Source organism: Vigna angularis, chromosome 2 (genome assembly GCF_016808095.1).
Source record: "Vigna angularis cultivar LongXiaoDou No.4 chromosome 2, ASM1680809v1, whole genome shotgun sequence".
NCBI lineage: Eukaryota > Viridiplantae > Streptophyta > Magnoliopsida > Fabales > Fabaceae > Vigna > Vigna angularis.
In genome coordinates, this window is record NC_068971.1 from 25,881,615 (window position 1) to 25,903,160 (window position 21,546).

The 21,546-nt window shown below is 39.3% G+C and overlaps 1 protein-coding gene across 1 annotated transcript; it reads right to left on the reverse strand.

Annotated features, from left to right (window-relative positions):
- Nucleotides 1–5,929: 5,929 nt before the first annotated feature.
- On the reverse strand, nt 5,930–7,345 carry LOC128195321 (uncharacterized). Its single transcript, XM_052872579.1, has one exon. It carries the CDS (start codon nt 7,343–7,345, stop codon nt 5,930–5,932), a length of 1,416 nt encoding a protein of 471 aa, XP_052728539.1.
- Nucleotides 7,346–21,546: the final 14,201 nt, after the last annotated feature.

A 21,546-nucleotide genomic window follows, 5' to 3' on the forward strand; every position in this document is an offset into this window, starting at 1 on the left:
ATTCGTCAAAACTGTTTTGACTATTTTGCCCTTTCTCAAATTTCATTCTTTGTTTGCCATCACTTTGTGATTCTTTGTATTTTTTTTTTTTGCTTTTGAGGAATTTTCTTCATTTGATCACTAAGTGTGTTCTTCTTGCAATTTGAGTTGATTTCTACAATGATGGTAACCTCTGTTTGGGTAAAATTTTGAAAAGAAATTTCTTATTGGCTCAAATTTGGGTATCAAAGGATATATTTTTGTTTTGGATGAAGAAAAATGGCCACACATCATTTCAAATTTTGGTTGTTTCATTTTCAAAAGATTAATTAGGAGACAAGACTAAATGATCTCAATAAGAGTCATTTTTCATCCTTTTTTTTTATTTTATTATTTTTTTTTTAACGGATTTCAGGATCTCCCAAATGAAAGCAGTGGAGGTAATGGAAAATCTGCCCCAGTGTAAAACTTGGTGTTTATTATTTGGGCTCAAGAACATGATTGGGTCAATCTCTTGGTATAACGAGGGCTAAAGGATGATGTTTTCAAGCGATGCACACATAAATATCTCTTAAGAATATGTGATTTGATCATTTGACTCCAGGAGATTATGACATCCATTATACTTATTTATTTATTTTTTTTTAAATCTCATAAAATGGATGATTTGCACCGAAAATAATTGACTCAACTTTTGCGTATTTTTTGGTTTTATGCATGAAGAAAAGTAAAATGAAATGAAAATGATGATACTAGTTGAAAAACATTTTTTTTTTGTTTTAAGAGAAAATTACGTATGGTGGCCAGTATGAAAACTGGGCTTGGGGGCCAGTGTGAGAACTGGGCTTAGAGGGCCAGTGTGAGCTGGGCTTAGGGGGGCCAGTGTGAGAACTGGGCTTAGAGGGCCAGTGTGAGCTGGGCTTAGGGGGCCAGTGTGAGCTGGGCTTAGGGGGCCAGTGTGAGCTGGGCTTAGGGGGCCAGTGTGAAAACTGGGCTTAGAGGGCCAGTGTGAGCTGGGCTTAGGGGGCCAGTGTGAGCTGGGCTTAGGGGGCCAGTGTGAAAACTGGGCTTGGGGGCCAGTGTGAGCTGGGCTTAGGGGGCCAGTGTGAGAATTGGGCTTGGAGGGCCAGTGTGAGCTGGGCTTAGGGGGCCAGTGTGAGAATTGGGCTTGGAGGGCCAGTGTGAGCTGGGCTTAGGGGGCCAGTGTGAGAACTGGGCTTAGAGGGCCAGTGTGAGAACTGGGCTTAGAGGGCCAGTGTGAGCTGGGCTTAGGGGGCCAGTGTGAGAACTGGGCTTAGAGGGCCAGTGTGAAAACTGGGCTTGGGGGCCAGTGTGAGCTGGGCTTAGGGGGGCCAGTGTGAGAACTGGGCTTGGAGGGCCAGTCTGAGCTGGGCTTAGGGGGCCAGTGTGAGAATTGGGCTTAGAGGGCCAGTGTGAGAACTGGGCTTAGAGGGCCAGTGTGAGCTGGGCTTAGGGGGCCAGTGTGAGCTGGGCTTAGAGGGCCAGTGTGAGCTGGGCTTAGAGGGCCAGTGTGAGCTGGGCTTAGGGGGCCAGTGTGAGCTGGGCTTAGGGGGCCAGTGTGAGCTGGGCTTAGGGGGCCAGTGTGAGAACTGGGCTTAGAGGGCCAGTGTGAGCTGGGCTTAGGGGGCCAGTGTGAGCTGGGCTTTTGAATTTTGAGAATTTTTGAAACTTGTGATTTGAAAAATATTCGCCAGTGTGAGAACTGGGCTTACGGGCCAGTATGGAAACTGGGCTTGGGGGCCAGTGTGAAAACTGGGCTTTTGGGGCCAGTGAGAGCTGGGCTTTTGAATTTTGAGAATTTTTGAAACTTGTGATTTGAAAAATATTCGCCAGTGTGAAAACTGGGCTTAATGGGCCAGCATGGAAACTGGGCTTGGGGGCCAGTGTGAAAACTGGGCTTTTGGGGCCAGTGAGAGCTGGGCTTAGGGGGCCAGTGTGAAAACTGGGCTTTTGGAGGCCAGTGTAGGAACTGGGCTTTTGAATTTTGAGAATTTTTGAAACTTGTGATTTGAAAAATGTTCGCCAGTGTGAAAACTGGGCTTAATGGGCCAGTATGGAAACTGGGCTTGGGGGCCAGTGTGAAAACTGGGCTTTTGGAGGCCAGTGTAGGAACTGGGCTTTTGAATTTTGAGAATTTTTGAAACTTGTGATTTGAAAAATGTTCGCCAGTGTGAAAACTGGGCTTAATGGGCCAGTATGGAAACTGGGCTTGGGGGCCAGTGTGAAAACTGGGCTTGGGGGCCAATGTGAAAACTCGGCTTACGGGCCAGTGTGGAAACTGGGCTTGGGGAGCAATGCAAAAATTGATATGAGAAAACTTGATTTAGAAAAAACGTTTGAAAAAAAATGTTTTTTTTTGGTTACTTTCTGACACGGGAAAATCCAGATCGGATCGGCCTGAGGAGAAGTAACATAGAAGGAAGTTGGACTTACCAGGCACATTGACCCAATGGATCAGATGACCTGAGCCGTGTGAACTTGTCACAAGAAGATGACAAAGAAAACATTTTTTTTTTTGCATTTTTCAAAGTTTATGGAACAAGCTAAAAGAAATTCATTTTTTTTTTAATTTTTTTTGTTATGAAAGGATCTCACAAGATTGAACAAGAGAAAATTTTGCAACACAACTATAACAGAATCTTCAGACAAATGAAAAGGGAAAATATGAATTGAAAACACAAAATAAACATGTATTTTTTTTTTTTTCAGAAATTCAGATGCACTGGTTCAAGAGAAACCACATATGACAAAGGGGCCTAATGGGCTCCAAACTATTCATCTTTCATTCTCAGATTTTTTTTTTTAACTACAAATTCAAAGAAAATTACACAGGACAACTTGAACAAATGTACAAAACATCATTCAACAGCAAAAATGTGAAAACAAAATATTTTTGACATATTTTCAAAAGAAGTATACTCGAGAGAAAACCACGAAGGCCATTGGGCCTAATGGGCTCGAGCACTGTTCCTTTTTTTCCAATATTTTTGATTTATTCAAAATGTAGAAGAAGGAATAAAAACAAACAAAATGGTGTGATGTGAAATTATAAACATGCCAAAATAATTCTTCACTCAAATTTATATTTCAGAAAGAATTGGGTTCAAAGAAGGCTAACATGGTAATGAGGCCCAATGCACCTGAAAAATGTCCTTTATCAAGCAAATGAAAAACAATTTTGAACACTTCAAATTTTACATCACTCCATTTATTATTTTTTTGAAAATTTTCTATTTATCATATTTTTGATTTTTTATTTTATTATTTTTTTGGTGAAATCGGGTCATCCAAGAAGTATTGAATTGGGCCGGATCGACCCAACAAAACCCTACCCGTTTTCAGATTTTCAAAATTTTTTTTTTTTATGAACTCAGAAAGATGAGACCGACACCAGACGGTTGCAGCGACCGGAACTGTAGCCACAGTGGATTTGCTCGGCTATAAAACGGGTATCCCTTCGGGGTCGAGCGACATTTTCTGATTTTACTCTCTGTCTAACCTTCACTCTTCCTCTCTTCTCTCTTCTCTGAGCGTCTGGATTTCTGAGAGAAGCCTCTGTCCCCGCGTGCCTTCGAAGGCGTCTGAGTCTTCCGAGGAGCTTTTGTGTGTGTTCCACTTCCAGGTAAGTCTTCTGAGCTCTAAATCCTCTTCCTTTCCTGCTTTTCCTCTCTTAAGCTTTCTGCTCTTCTGATCTTTCCTTCTCTTGCTCTTCTTTTCTTTCCTTTTACGCTTTCTTTGCCTTTCTTTCCTTCACGCTTTCTGTTCTTGCCCTTTACTCTTTAGCTTTCTGCTTCTGCTTTTCTTTTTATGCTTTCGCTTTCCATTTTTGCTTTCCTTCCCCTCTCCCCTTTATGTTTTTTTTCTTTTCTGCAAGCTCTTCTATTCTTCCTTTTGATTTGTCTGCTCTTATTTCCGTCCTGCCCTTCTCTGCTTTTCTTTCTGAGTCTCCTTTCTTTCTCTTTTTTTTTTAATTTTAAAAACTTAAAACATTTAAAAAAAACAAAACTGTCTTAAACCTAAGGGGTATATAGGCTGGAAACCAGACGTTAATCTCCCTTCGATTGAAGGTATGGCAGAGACAATCGGGTAGAACAACGCCACGTACCCCATAAAATCAGAAAACTTAAAAAGATAAATTATTTGAATGAACCGGACATGGACCATATGGACAAAGACAAAAGGACATAGATCCGTTTAGGACCCTCTTGCAAGGACCGTGAAACCGATCCGAGACCAGACACTGAAATAACAAAGACTGACCGGACAAAATAAACTAAAAGGAAACAAAAACGAATAAAGAAAACACAAAAAATGCTTTTTGTTTTATGCTTTTGTTATGTTTTTGTTCTTTTTATTTTTATATATTTTTTTTTTATGAAAACTTAGAGAGGAAAGATGAGCGAGATGGAGATGGATAGGTACACCAGTCAGCGGTGGAGACCTACTGACGATCAGGTCAAAATGATGACCCATATCTACAATTACGGGGTCACACATCCCAGCAGAGCCCAAGTCGTCGAGATTGCATCTCGACTAAGGGCTTTCGCAGATGCCACTGAATACAATGTGCACTGCTGGTTTAACAACCACGGCAATCGGGTCAGGCGCTGGCAAGCGGAGATAGACCCCACTGGCACTCAGTTTTCACAACTGCCGCTATACATGTATGGTAAGTACCCTGATCACCTCCATCTTTTTTTTTTTGAAAATTTTCTCCTCATCTTATTATTGACAAAAATTTTGTTTTACTCTTTTTTTTTTTGGAAAGAATACGACTGGGTGATCATGAGGGCGCCGAGGCTGCTGGACTTGTTCCCCGTTCCGATCATCATTGACGACGACAGGGACGGACGACAAATCCCTCCACCCATGCTTTTCACATTCCGGACCAGAGCTCCCTCGACAGAGCTCTCCCTTAGACCACCACAACCGGCTCGGGAATTTTTTCGCTGAACTTCTTTTTATTTTTTTTTATTTTCATGGTCTGTAACTTAACGATCACCCGTGATCGAACCACGAACATTGTTTATTCGCTTTTGTTATCTGCTTTATTTGCTTTTTTTTTTTATTGTTTTTATTTGAAATTGTGACTTTGCACCTTTTTTGTTATATCTGCTTTTTTTTTCTTTTTTATGCATTTTTATTTTATTTATCAAATGTTAAGATCGTATGAGTGTATTCAAAATGATGTCCTTGCTCAAAATCAACTCTCCGACCTTACTGTAAATCTCTCTTGATGCTGAAATGAAATAGATTTTTTTTTATGGTTTTTTTTTTGGTCCAAAGAAAAATTCTAATCGAATAAACCTTTGAAACAAAGAAGAAGAGGACCTAAAAAAAAATATTTACGATAAAGGAAGATAAGGAAAATTAACTTCGAAAAAAGAGAACGAGAATAAAACTCAAAATTATTTGCATGAAACAACGAAGAAATGGGCTCAAGATAAGCCTTTGATGGAAAACATGATGAAATACACGCTGACACAACTGTAAAGATGGAAAACATGCCTCGCAACAAAACAATTAAATTCGGGAAAAATCCGACACTGCAACATTGTTTTTGATTATCAGCTTTGCTATTTTCGAACAACAAGAGTTTGGCAATTTGCAATAAAGACAAGCGACTCATGATTTTCATTTGTTTTTGTTTTTGTTTTTTTATTTTATTTTTTTCCACGACACCCTATTAGGACATGATTTCCAGTAAACCTTGGAGATACCAAGTAATGAAAGTTTACATTAACAGTTCATGGATGAAATCGTGACATCAATGAGCATAAACCTCATAGGAAGACAAATTAAAGCTCGAGCAAAACAACATCAGTTCCAACTTTTACAATAACTTATGCTTTCCTAAATAATCTGAGAGTCCTCTTCACTTGTCCATGGCATTTGTAGAGGTGAACTCACACCTTGCCACAGTGCTGGATTAACTTTCTTCAAACTTTAAACATCCTGAATCAATCAAAGATTGCACTTTACGTTTTAGAGCCTTGCATGCCTCAGTTGAATGTCCACACGCTCCTGCATGATAATCACACCTGGCATTTACGTCATAGTTCTTTGGGTACGGAGGTCGTATAGGCCTTGTTGGACAAATCTTCATGAGGTTTCTACGGAGAAGATCTGGTAGTAGCTCTGTATAGGTCATGGGGATAGGAGTGAAGTTGGCGACCTTCTCATCGCGATTGTAATTTCTTCGTTCAGTGGCTCGACTAGACCCATAGGAATGCGACATTTGAGGACAGGCAATAAAATGTGAATTAGCTCTTCGTTCTTTATCTTTCTCATGTCTAGGACCATACTCGTTTAAACTGGCTACTAGCTCTGGGCCTAGTGCAATTTTTCCATTTCTTATGCCACTCTCAACCCTCTCTCCAATTACTACTATGTCAGTAAAACTTGAGGAGACTGAGATGCTTAACATGTGCTCATAAAATGGTGGTTGCAGAGTACTCAAAAACGTGGTAGTCATCTCCTTGTCGCTCAGACGCGGTTCTACTTGAGCAGCTATCTCTCTCCACCTTTGGGCATATTCTCTGAATGATTCAGATTCTTTCTTCACCATATTCTGCAATTGTGCTCTGTCAGGTGTCAAATCTTTATCATATCCATACTGCCTTAGGAAGGTCTCAACCAGATGTTTCCATGAGTAGATGTGAGTAGTATCTAAGCGCATGTACCAAGTTAGAGTTTCGTCAATTAAACTTTCTTGGAAGAAGTGAATCAAAAGTTTTTCATCGTGGGCATAAGCTGCCATTTTCCTGCAGTACATGCTTATGTGGCCCCTCGGGCAAGTATTTCCCCGATATTTCTCAAACTCTGGCAACATGAACTTTGGAGGTATCACCACGTCAGGAACTAGACATAGTTTTTTAGCATCTCCAAATTCAAAACTTCCTTCACCCTCTATGGCTCTCAACCTCTTCTCAGGGACTTCTAATCTGCTCTTATCGTCCTTAAAATCTGCTGGTGTAATGACACAAGATGGAGACTTCGTCTCAGGTTGTTTTTTCATTATCATGCTCTCAATACCTAGTTGGATCGTCTGCCTAGGAATTGTGAAAGTGGTTGCCCCAGGCTCGTCTTCTACTTCAGCTGCATTACCTTCGGCCTTTTGAGTGTCAAGATGTCTCGAGTCCACTCCTGAGGGTGGAGTATAATTCGGGGGAAGACCATAGGAAGGGAAAGTTTGTGCTTCTGGAACTCCTTGTTGTGATCGTTGTGTGCATAAACATCCAGGACTTTGTAAGGCATCCAGGGTCTTTAGGACCTGCCTCATTTGTTCCTTCAGCTGTCGGATATCGGCTTTCATTCCCTCTTGAACTTCTACTTGGTTCTCCATGATTTTGCCACTGGTTCGTGTCCTTTAGGGTGTCTTAGATGTTTAACTTTTTTTTTTTTTTGAAACAAATTAAGAAAAAAGAAAAATAAAAATAAAAAAGAAAAGCAAAGAAAAGAAAACATAGTTCAAAACCTCTAGTCAGAAACTATAGAGCTGTGAAAATATTTGCCCCGGTATAATTTTGGAAATTAACACGAAACAGAGTCAATAAGGTGGTTCATCATTCAGAAATCCGCAAAATGCGAGACATAGGAATTCTTGGTCATCACATTCTTCATTTGTCTGATCAGTTTCTCGCAGCAATTGAGGAATGTTTCAATCCCCTTAGGCGGGTTGATGATTGACATTACAGACCCAGCATCAGCTAATAGCTTAGGAACATTTTCAATGACTTCATTGATGAAGAAAGCTAATTGTGAGTGACTTGTCCTTCTTCAACGACATATTCCTTCATCTGACTCATCAATCTTTATATCCCCTTTTAGCTGAATGGCAACATTCCTTCTAGTTTTGTCACTGCTGCTTCTATCCACTGCTCATTATTTTGAAATTTCTTTTTGCAATTTGGGTAAGGGAAATTAATTACAACTTGATTGTCTTAACCCTTTCTGTGATTCATTGGCTAAGGGAAACTTCCACTAACAGTCCATGATCTTGGACCTTTCTTTGAAACGAACAACATTTCCCCGAGTGTCTTTAACTTGATGAAACATTTCAGCAAAAGATTCATGCCTCATATGATCTGCAATGTGGCGAGAGATGCAGGTGTTAGCGATCCTCTCAGGATACTCAAATTATATTTTTTTTTGCGCTAACATAGGATTGCAATTAATACACCACCTAATACCCATGAGGGGTACATTAGGATACCTCCTGCAATGATATGTAATCTGATCTATGCTGCCAAGGGACACACCATTTATCTTGTTCTTCGTTTAAACTTGCACAAAGTTGTGCCCATTCATTTGCTCTTTTCACATGTGGTTCACAAGGAACAGCCTAATACAAGTGCAAAAGTTCCTAAAAATCACTTCTTTTTCCAATGGTGACCCCTGTTCACCTGACTGAGTACTTGTGATGGACTTTCTGTACAAAATCCAACTTTCTCTCGGGTAATCGTTTACAGTGTCCTTGCAATCGATCATATACTGCAATAACTCGTCCATGGGGTATAGGGAATTTTAGGCGTCTCCAGTCTCACGGGAAATGAACCACAAATAAAACACTGGTAGACAACATAACATCTTTCCCCCCTTAAGTTCGTAACAACGATTAAGGGTCCCATAAACTTCAGCCAGGATGGCACTGACTAGATTCTCACAGCGCTCTTTGTCTCCCACAAATGCATTCATAGCGGCATAATCGATGAGGTTCTTAACATTTTAGGAGAAAGCATGACACCATAGAGGAGAAGGGCTAATACATCTGTAAACATTTCCCAATTTTCCTCTTAAGCCAAACGATGTAGGTATTCCTATAAGTATCTTTGAGGAAGGCCCCTCACTTTGCCCTTGATTGTGAACTCGCTTTCCAACTTCATTGGGTGTACTTTCCTGATCCTCGCTAACTGCAAGACAAGGATATACTGCTCAAGGTAGTTGTATGGAGTCTTTTCCATATTTAAGACTTGCTCGAATTCTTCCACTGGTGGTACTAGTTGGAAATCTTGGAAAGTGAAGCACTTTAGTGGTGGATCATAGTACTGGACTAAAGTAGTAATTGCTGATGTTTGGACCTCCGCCTCTAACAGACTCAACAAATTCTTATACCCCACCAATATTATCCTCCTTTACTCGACGTGCATCTTTTCGTCAAAATGTATGAACTCGAATACCTCTTGACTCAAAATTCCATGTTAATTCCCCTTTTTTAGCTTAAGGCCTTAATCACAACTTTATAATTTTTGACTAGAATCCACAAAACGTGACAAGACTATAAAAAAAAAACATGAGCTAAGAAAGAAGGAAAAAGTAAAAAGAAAAAAAACGGATAAAGAGGTATGTACAAGGTGCGTGATTTTTATTAAGCGAACATGAGGGTTATAAGAATACACATTTCTCCCTTTTGTGCCTTATCAAAGGTTGGATGACTGAAGTTCTAAGGCCAAATATATGCACTCACAAGGATAGCTTCCTAATGCTTAAATCAGGCCACCAGAGCTATGGCTCTTTTCACTGTTTCTCCACAACAGTCAGAGTAATCAACTAGATGTGGAGACACAAATGAAGAGAACAGACTCTGGCTGGGGTTCTCACGATAGCCAAACAGGAAGTATGTCCCAAATCACACCGCTACACAACCCCTCTATTTCTAAGTTGCGCTCAGACCCGGGTATAGGGCCCCACTCATGATATGCATAATGTGTGTGTGTGAAGGGAGAATGCAATCGTACACCCCAAACCCTCACCTGCAAAACAACCAGAAAAATCCCAGGCAGATATAACATGTTTTCTACCCTAGGGTTCAATATAATCAAAACAAACACACATACAATTATGACAAATATCAAATAAGGATAAAGAAAAAAGGGAAGAAGAACACAAAGAAAAACCACATTGAATTCGCACATCTAATTAAATGGCCTGACTCTCTGGTGCTCCCCAGCGGAGTCGCCATCTGTCGCAACCGGAATCGCGACGGGACGACGATCCAATAAAAAAAAGATTATAAATATTGAAAAGAGATTTTGGAGTCGCCACCATAGTTTATTCTGGAAAACTACGGAAAAACCATAAAATGATAAGGCATAGTCAAATTGAACCAGATTCTTGGTTCGGGAGTCGGTTACGTGTAGGGAAGGTATTAGCACCCTACAACGCCTGCCATAAGGCAGTACCTTTAACTAAATGTGCGAATGTGGATGTGATTTCAAAGTGTTTAACTTCTCCTTAAAATAAAATGCTAAAGAAAACAAACAATATTTTTTAGCTTTTTGGGCCCGACAAGGATTGACCTTGCTCCTACGTATTCTCATGCAGGATGAGAAATCAGGGTTACGTAGTTCTTTTAGAAACTATTTGAGAAACTTGTTTGAAAATTTGTTTGAGAATTTGTTATGGATAAATTTGGATTTTTGGGAAAATGAGCCTGACAAGGACTGGCCTTGCTCCTACGTATCTCCACTTTTGATGGAGAATCAAGGATCACGTAGTTCTGCAAGGCGATATTATTCGTTGTTTGAAAATGTTGATGTTTTTTTAGTTTTTGGTGATTTTACATTTTTGTTATTTTTATTTAGGAAAGAGAAAAGGTTTTTGGCACAAGGACGATGCGTGCGATCACACATGTGCCTAAACCTTTGAAACGTATTTTTTGGTATTTTTGAAGAAAGAGAAAAGGTTTTTGGCACAAGGACGATGCGTGCGATCACACATGTGCCTAAACCTTTAAAACATATTTTTTTGGTATTTTGAAGAAAGAGAAAAGGTTTTTGGCACAAGGACGATGCGTGCGATCACACATGTGCCTAAACCTTTGAAACATATTTTTTGTAATTTTATTTAAAAGAGAGAAAAGGTTTTTAGCACAAGGACGATGCGTGCGATCACACATGTGCCTAAACCTTTAAAACATATTTTTTTGTAATTTTGTCAAATTCATTATTGTTATTATTTTATTTACTTATTTTTTGTGATTTTTGTTTATTATAAAAAAGTGAGTGTGTGTAGTGTTTGACAAATAAATAATACAAATACAGTACAAAAGGGATGGGAGTTATCTTACAAGGGGATTACACAATAAAAAATAATGACCAGACAAAATAATAAAATTAAGAAACTAAAGCGTAAAAAAAAATAAAACAAGAGAAAAGCTCAATTAAATTAGGGGTACAGATATAAAAACCAAGGGTGCCAAGTGAAATTGAAGCTCCTTTGTTTGGGTCAATGTTCCTTTTTCTCCAACTTTGGATCCGCTAGGGGTGTAAACATTAAAAAAGGGGGGTGCCACTGGGTATTAGCTGCTCAGGCCCGAGGGCCCCAAAACTTCTTCCCAGCAGCAGAATTAGGGGTCCGCTCACATCTTCCTCATTCTTTCTTGTCTCTCTCTCATACCGGCCACCCAGGGAGGGGTCCGTATCCGTCAAGATACCAGGGCGCCTCCTTTGTATAGTGCCTTCCGCCTCTTCACAGATATACTTGGGTTCCCTTTTTGGTGATTCGTATCTGTTTTGGCGTTCCTTATTGCTAGAGCAATGAATGGGTGTCGATGAGTCTGATGTTCATGGGGTCAGGGGTATTCTATCGTGTTTGGGTTGTTGGGAAAGGGTGTAGCCGTGGGTGAAAAAAGAAAAAGTGATAGAGGTGGTTACGGGTTTTGGGGCTGAGGAATTTCCAGTGAATAGGTGAATAGTACGAAGTGTATGATAGGTGATGGGTGTTTGGTGATGGAAATGAAGAAGAAATGGTGTTGGCCGTGAGGTGAAGATGATGATGTTGGAAATAGTATATGGATGAAGATGAGGTGCTGGTTCAGTGTTGGAACAGTGTGGGAGATGAAAGTGATGCTATTGGTCGAATGGTAAGGATGAAGTTGGTGGGTTTGGAGTGGACGAGTATGGGTGTTTGACCGTGGGTGTTAGCAGTGGCCGTGGGTGTCAAGATGGTTGGATGTGACGATTGTTCGGTAATAACAGACATATACAAATATTCACAACACATCTATTTAACAACAATACATGCAAACTCAACCCATGCAAACTTAGCAACAACATGACAGAGAGACAACGTTCAAAGGCAACGTAACCAACATATTCAAAGACAAGTAACCAAACTCAGTAGAACAAGGAGTGGGAAGCATTACTAACCTCTTGAAGCTTGGTTCACTCTTTGCTAATCCCGTGCGTCCGATGTCTTCTCCTTCCTCATGGCTAGCTTGCCTTTTTCGATAAGGTGCTCCACCCTCTGAATGTGGAGTGTTGTAGCGTGAGGGAGTATTGACTGAAGATCGATGTTGGCCGTGAGGTATAAGGATGCAGGTTGGAGAAATGGCGAGTTCTTCTGTTGTACGTGATGGAGGGTGGCTGCTGGATTCTCACGCTTCTACTTGTTGTTGGTGGCTGGACCGTGTTTCCTTTCCAAGCTGCTGTCCGTATCATCCTTCCAAGTGAAAGCTCCTTTCCCCATAACCAACTGGACGGTGTTTCTGGAAGTTGCAAGGGTGGTGAGTTTCTTCCAGGTCGTGAGTATTCTTTCAAGCTTGGATGGGAGCTACTTGCTGGGACTCTTTCTCGGTGGTTGATGGATTGTGGTTGAAGCTGGAGCTTGAGTCTGGTTTGGTGAGTATGATAAGTGTTGAGAGGGAAGAGGATGGGTGATGGAGAATGGAGATATGAGGCAGGCAGTGATAGGGAGTTTCACGGTGGTAACAGGGTTGAGAAGGTGATGGCATGCGGTGACTGCCACTGTAGTGTTGGGTTAGATGGGGAATGTGATGAAGATGGGGTGCGGTTTAAGAGGAGGAGAAGTTTGGCTGGGAGTAGTGAGGCAAGGTGATAGTGTGGCGGTGACTAGGATGACAGCGGCGGTTGAAGCATGGAGGCAGCAACTTGGCGGTTTGGGTGGAAGGTTTCCGAGGAAGATGATGACGGTGTTGGACCGGTCACGGTGGTGAGTTACAATGGTGCAATGTTCATTAGAGTGCAAAAACGAATTGGTTCAACCCATGACTGTTGGTTCAATATTTCAGGTTCTCAAAATCTGTCTTGTCTCTGGCCGAGTGGTTATTGATGGTTCCGGGTCAATCAGGTGAGTAGTGTGAGGGGAGGAGATGAAGGTCCGTGGTGTTTGGTCCCGTGAGTTGGTAATGAATGAAGAAACCAAGGACCGAAGATCGTGGGTTCACGTGACCTCTCCCCTTGCTTATCAGAAAACCCCAATACAATAATGGTGCAAAAGGTAACTTTACAGAGTAGCAGAGATGGGCAGCCGCTCCAGATGGATGCTCGTGGGAGACAGACTCAGGTGGGAGTCTGTTGATCATCCACTAATAAACCTGTCCACCATAGCAGACCTCCACTACCTTGTCCACTGATTCATAAAAATATATCTTCTGGTGGCTTCGTTGGCGATGAGTGGAGCACTCATTGAAGTGGATGGTGGAATCTGTTACGGTGGGGAATAGTGGGAATCATCGGTGGCAAGTTCAGACCATTATTTTTAAGTGCAGCCACCACTATTCGGACGCTCGGTCAAACAGAAAACGAACGACCATTCATATTACATGAACGAACGCTCAGACCGAGCGCTCACGAGGTGAAACATGGCCGAACGCAAACAGTAGCCAAAAACGAACGTTCACAAGGTCAACCAAAGAATACCGAACGCTCACAATCTGAATTATACCGAACGCTCACAATCAATAATACAGAACCAAGAGCGAACGTTTAGAACTCACCTTCTGAGAATAAAAATTTATGGACGAACGCCCAAGATCACTAAACCACAACGAACGAACGCTCGAAATTGTCTATGCTTTTGACGAGCGCCTTAACACGCAAATTGCCGAACGCTATACAGGTCCTGGCATGAAAACGAATGCTGGGCTGAGAAATGACGAACGCTGAGGGCTCACGATTTAGGACGAACGGTCACAGCATCAGTGGGAAGAACCGAACGCGCTCAATGGAGGACGAACGATCGCGCCATGTAGAGGACGAACGATCCTCGAGAACGATCAATAACGCTCGTCCTAAAACTAAGGCGAAGATGAACGAACGGTATGGGACGAACGTTCAACAATTGGAGCGCTAGATGTCGCTTGGGACGGACGGTTGCACAGTTGAAGAAACCGAACGGTCAGTCAGGGAAGAGGACGAACGGCTTATGCGAAAGAGGACGAACGGTTCGAAACAGAGGACGAACGTCCTAAATTAACACATGGCCGAACGGCCGAATAGTGAACGCTTGAGGATGACCGAACGGTTGAACATGAGAATTGCCGAACGTCCTAAAAGTGTGAAAGGCCGAACGCTCAAGCGGTCGCTACTGGGCGAACGGTCGCATAAGGCGAGGACGAACGGTCCGAAAGGCTGAGGACGAACGGTCGCGCCATGTAGAGGACGAACGTTTGAAAGTTGGAACGATCAGGACGAGCGCCTGGGGCTGAGAAATGCCGAACGTCCTAAAGACTCACGTTTGAGGACGAACGTCCTATCGTCATGTTCGAAAGCTGATCATGAAGGACGAACGGTCCGCGAAAACGTTCGGTCCAACTACAGTTTTATTTTTGTTATTATATACTTTCATTTGTATTTATTTATTTATTTATTTTTTTTTTTGATATTTTTGAAAATAAATTTTTTTTAATCAACCCGGACGAAATTGAGTGTTGACACCCTCTAATAACCAATTAAATGATAACATGTCATCAACAAATTCATATCCATTTAATGTAAAGCAATCATTACTCAAAACCTCTCATTAATATAACACAGAAATCAATGGGTCAAGTGACCTTACAACATAGTAAGTTCATAAGACAGAAACCCTAAAAAGGTAACACTAGGTATAGTCATGATCAAAGATGACCACTTAGATCCTGACCAAAAGGCCATTCATTTGAATATAAAAGTCAGCTTCAACTCAGCCAAATGGTTAGTTACTGTCGCACTAAGTTCATTCCATCTACATAAGTAAGTCGACCAAAAGGCTAGTTGTCATTCTAACGAGTTCATTTATTATACATGTTAAACTTTTGAACTTGGGGTCGTGTATCATACCCAACCCAAGAAAAGACTTTAGTACATTGTTAAAGCTTGACAGATTTTACCCACAATGGACATTCAAGCCATATAGTTGTTGTATCTCATCATTCATTAGATGATTATTTACCATTATTCCTCATATGCTTAGGCACAACGACCATATTTTCTCAGTCTTTAAAGTGCTCGACCAGAAAGTATAACACACTGAAAATTTTTTCATACTTTCACTTATACTTTAACAAATCTCTAAAATTCTTACTTACTAAAACATCAAAGAATCTTTTATGGATGGATTTTTCCTTGTTTTGACTTATCTGCCTTACAAAGATACTCTTAGGATCTTGCTACGTGTCTTGCATATATATAATCCAAGCCTTTAAGAACACTAACGAAAATTCTTTGTATTTTTGTTTTAGTTTGAATAATTTATATTAGATGAACTTAAATTTGATGAAAATTGGAAAAGTGATTAATTTTGTTTTACTTCTATAAAAAAAAATCTATTATCTATATTATGTAACTCATCCATGATCATACTCATAATTCCAATTTTAATTATAATAAACATTAATTTGATCTATTTAGTCCTTCCATTAGGTAAATCCAAGAAAACAAAAACATTGAAATTGTGTTATAGAAAAATTTAAAAGAGATTTTCAAGAAAGAAAAGCATGATAAAATAGCATAGTATAAAATTGACCTAAACATGTTATATTAATATCACGGTAACACATTCAGATCAAAAATAGCATAAGCAAAAAAAAATGAAAGAATAATGTGCGTACTTCCTATCATTGCAATTTTGTAATCTAAACACAGACAACTTTGTTTTTCTAGACCTTAACTCACTCAAACTCGATGGTGTGTTTTCTGAATAGAGGAGTAGGCTTAGTGATCAAAACTGAGACTAACCCATTTTCTCATATATAGTCTGGCCATCACAGGTTTCAAAATAAATGGGCTTTTCATTTAAACAAAATTAATAACTGCTCCATAACCTCTATGCAGTTAAAAGGATAAAAATAATGGCTTAATGGACCACTTTATGTTCCTTAAAAATAGGAACTGAAAATTCTATAATATTTATTTTATATTTAAAATAATGCTAACATTCTCCCACTTGGTCCATTTATCCAATTATTAACCACAACAAGTTACAGAATATATACGAGTCATGGCGATAGGTCCTCTGATAGTGAGTGTTATCTTCCATGTACCACAATATATATTTCTCTCAACACTAGCTCTCAACTTAATGCATAAACATATGGTTTATGCTAGATCAAAAATAAATTATATCTTCTCAAAATAAATGTGCACAAAAACATATGAGAAAAACATCAAACTGAATAAGAGTTTCATTGAAAATAATAAATGTACTGATAATGAAATTACATCATGGAACCAAGTTCCATTTGCACTACATGATCCTTAAAATTCTTTGGTGGCATGCCCTTAGTTAAAGGATCAACAATCATCAAATCAATGCTTATGTGTTCAATGACCACTTTCTTTTCCTTAACATGTTCTCTAATGGCTAAGTATTTGATGTCAATGTGCTTACTTCGACATCCACTTTTATTGTTGTTAGCCATAAACACCGCAGCAGAGTTGTCACAATACAACTTTAATGGCCTAGAAATAGAGTCCACAACTCTAAGCCCAAAAATGAAACTCTTTAACCATACACCATGCGAGGTAGCCTCAAAACAAGAAACGAACTCAACTTCCATAGTAGAAGTAGCAGATAATGTCTGCTTGGCACTTCTCCAAGATACAGCTCCACCAGCTAACATAAAAATATAACCAGATGTTGATTTTCGTGAATCAACGCAGCCATCATAGTCTGAATCAGAGTAGCCAATCACTTCCAAACATTAAGTTCGTCTATATATAAGCATGTAATCTTTTGTCCCTTGAAGATATCTCATTACCTTCTTTGCAGCTTTCTAGTGGTCAACACCTGGATTACTCTGATATCTTCCCAAAACTCAAACAACATATGCAATGTCAGGTGTAGTGCAAACCTAAGCATACATAAGGCTTCGGATAGCTGAAGCATATGGAATATTCTTCATGTGTTCCCGCTCAAAATCATTTTTCGGACATTGATTCAAATTGAGTTTATCACCCTTCACGATGGGAGCTACACTTGTTGATATTAGAGTTGTCAAAAAGGGTAACCCGACTCGACCCAACCCACCACGGGTTGGCCACTTAGTGAGTCAACCCAACCCGGCTCATTTATTAGCGAGCCGAAAAAATTCGAACCCGACCCGACCCACCACGGGTTGGTGGGTTAAACGGGTTGGCTCATTGGCTCACTTAATTAAATTTTTTTTCACTCTCTTCTTCTCAGATTCTTAACATGTTACTTTGATCGATCAAATTGAAATAGTAATAATTGGACCAATTGATATAAAAGAAAATGAAACAAAAGAAATATATTGTTGTATATATTATAAGCTATCAAGCATAAAATTTTGCCAATTTAGTTTAATGAGACCTACACAACCGTTTGACCAAGAAACTACATATAGGCGTTAACAAAAATATATAGCACAAGATAAAGCTGTCATGCTAGATAGGTCTAAAAACAAGATAAAACAAATGATATATTCCTGAATTATCCAATCTATAATATTATCCATCTATTAAATTGGAGTCCTGAATGGATAAATTCACAATATTATGCTCTCTTGAAGCATATTATTCTTTATCTCCATCTATAATCTTAGGGTTTTATTTGATAGGGGAACTTTTGGAAAGATAGCAGCGCGAAAGGCTATATTGCTAAGTAAAAGTTGTGTATTTTGAATAATTAATTTAATTAATTTGATTTCAATAACAAAAATAGAATTTGAATAATTAATTTAATTAAAAAAAATAAGTGGGTTGGTGAGCCAACCCAACCTACTACGGGTTGAACCCGTGTGAGCTGGGTTCTTAGTGAGCCAGTCAAAATTGGCTCGTATAAAAAATTTTGCATTTTTTTCCAACCTAACCCAGCTCAACCCGGCTCAAACCCGTGGTGAGCCGGGTTAGCTCACGGGTTTGAATCCATTTTGACCGCACTAGTTGATATAGGTCTCTTGAGACAAACCCAAAATGCCTCGAGATCTATCCCTATGGATCTTAATGCCAATGACATAAGATGCCTCTTCCATATTCGTCATGTCAAAGTTCTTTAAGAGAAATTGTTTTACTTCATATAGCAAACCCTTATCTTTGGTTGCAAGCAAAATATCATCCACGTATAATACAAGGAAACAAATATTACTCCCACTAACCTTTTGGTATATACATTGATCCATGACGTTTTCTTCAAAACCAAATGAAGTGATAACATCATGAAATTTTAGATACCATTAGCGGGAGGCTTTTTTTAATCCATAGATGGATTTATTAAACTTGCAAACTAAGTGCTCATTGCCTTTAGAAGAGAATCCTTCAGGTTGTTTCATGTAAACCTCTTCTTCCAGATGACCATTAAGGAAGGTTGTTTTCACATACATTTGATGTAACTCAAAATCAAAATGAGCTACTAATGCCATAATGACTCGGAAACAATCTTTCTTAGATACAGGAGAAAAGGTCTCTATGTAGTCAATTCCTTCTCTATGAGTGAACCCTTTGGCAACAAGTCTTGCCTTATGTCTCTCAATGTTTCCTTTTGAGTCTTTCTTGGTTTTAAAGACTCATCTACATCCAATGGATTTTACACCATTAGGCAACTGAACGAGAACCCAGACTTTGTTGTATGCCATAGAATCCATCTCATCTTTCATGGCGTCATACCATAGGTCTGATTCTTTAGAACTCATGGCTTGTGAAAATGTTTCAGGATCATTTGCAGCTCTCATATTGTAGTCAACTTCTTGCAAATACACTACGTAATCACTAGGAATTGTTGGCCTTTTAACTCTACTAGATCTTCTTAATGTTGCCTCATCATTTTCTTGAGGAAATTGTTGCTCAAGCAATTGTTCAGTAGGTTGTTCAACATCATCTTGTTGTTCCTCATTAGCAACTTGATTTGTAAGGTCATTTTCAGCATGTTGTGAAGCTTCAATTATTTTTTGTCTAACACCCATTTGTGTTTGAGGGGTGTGAATGACAATCAATCTATCACTTGAGCTAGAGGGTTGAGCTTCATAGTGATCCCTTTCATTCTCAATGTTTGGAAACCGATCACTCCCACTAACTAAGTCATTCTCAAGAAATTTTGCATTTCTTAACTCCACAATCCTAGTGTTATGCGATGGACAATAGAATCTATATCCCTTAGAATTTTCATCATATCCAATGAAATACCCACTAATAGTCCTTGGGTCTAGTTTCTTCTCTTGTGGATTATAAATTCTCACTTCAGACGGACATCCTCAAACGCGTATATGTCGCAAACTTGGTTTCCAACCTTTGAATAACTCAAACGGTGTCTTTAAGACGGCCTTGGTTGGGACTCGGTTTAATATATACACAGCCGTCTTTAGTGCTTCAGTCCACAAGAATTGAGGAAGTTTTGAATTACTCCTCATACTTCTCACCATGTCCATTAAAGTTCAGTTCCTTCTCTCTGCCACACCATTCTGATCTGGAGAACCAGGCATAGTGTATTGGGCAACAGTTCCATGTTCTTGAAGAAACTTCGCAAACGGACCAGGTGCTTGTCCATTCTCCATGTATCTACCATAATACTCTCCACCTCTATCTGATCTCACAATCTTGATTTACTTTCCGCATTGTTGCTCAACATCAGCCTTAAAAATTTTAAAGGCATCCAAAGCTTCATCCTTAGAACGAAGTAAGTATAAATACATATAATGTCAGTAGTCATCTATAAAGGTGATGAAGTATTTCGGACTACTTGCGTCCATATCCGAACAACAAATATTTGTATGAATAATTTCTAGTAAACTTGAACTCCTCTTAGCACCTCTTTTGGACTTGTTAGTTTGCTTACCCTTTATGTAATTCACGCAAGTCTCAAAATCAGTAAAATCCAAAGTAAGTACTCCTTCATTTACTAATCGCTTAATTCTCTCAATGGAGATATGTCCCAATCTACGGTGCCATAAAATAGAAGAATCCCCATTCATAACACATCTTTTAAACCTGGCAGTAATGTGCATAGAATGCGATATTGTTTTGCAAAATAATGGAATAAATACCATCACACAATTCACCAAAACCAACAACTTTAGATTTATTCATTAAGGTAAAACCAGAATCTGAAAAATTAAAAGAAAAACCCAAAGGTATAAGTCTTGAAACAAAAATCAAATTCTTAGAAAAACAAGGAACATAAAATGTCTTTTCCAAATGCAAAACAAAACCACTACTTAAAACTAAGCTGCACGTTCCAATGACCTCCACATGTGAGCTCATCTTACTCCCTAAGTAGATATATTACTCACTTCCCACTGGCCTCCTTAGGTTTTGCATACCCTGCAAGGTATTAGAAACATGGAATGTAGAACCAGAATCAATCCACCATGTGTTATGATTAAAACTAGTCAAATTAGATTCATAACAGGCAAAAGCAAATGGAGTACCTTTCTTATCAAGCCAATTCTTAAATTTTAAGCAGTCTTTCTTCATGTGTCCTTTCTTTTTACAAAAGAAACATCTGGACTCCTTCTTAATAACTAGCTTAGCAGGAATCTTTCCCTTCTTATTAACTTGGTTCTTCTTATTCTCAAAAGAAGTGGTCAAGTTCACCTTCTCCCCTTCTTCTATCAATAGCCTTTCTTCTTCTTAAACACACATGGTCAATAATTCATTAATAGACCATTTATCCTTATGTGTGTTGTAAGAGGTTTTAAAGGGGGCATAATGGTGAGGCAAAGTGCACAAAATATAATGTACCAGGAAAGAGTCAGACATGGTAACTTCCAAAGCTTTTAGTTGAGCCATAATGTCCCTAATGCGCATGATATGATCACGTACTCCCTTAATTCCAATGAGCTTTAAGGATGAAAACTGCATTATAAGGGTGCTGGCAAGAGATTTATCAGATATCGTAAACTGTTCATCAATAGCCCTTAGTAAATATTTGCATTCTCATACTGGTCAACTGAACCCCGGATCCCAGCGGAAATGTTGGTTTTTATGAACGTTACGGAGAGACGATTTGACCTCTCCCATTTTTCATAAAGATTAATGGCATCTGAAGTGCTAGTCTCAGTAATACCCGGTGGTTCTGGTTTTCTAATAGCATAGTCAATGTCCATCCAGCCTAAATGAAGAAGAACTCTTTCCTTCCAAACCTTATAATTATCTCCTTTCAACTCGGGAATACCACACTTGATATCAGAAAAATTCACAGATTGAGAAACTGCAAATTCAAAATTACATGCTTATTATATAATTTGAGACTAAAATAGATGTCATGTTTTACCCATGCAAACATGTTTTTATCAATGAGTTTATTAACATAAAACTTGCCTGTGGACTAAAGTCTTACTCAATTAGACTCATTATCTTAATGATAAAACTA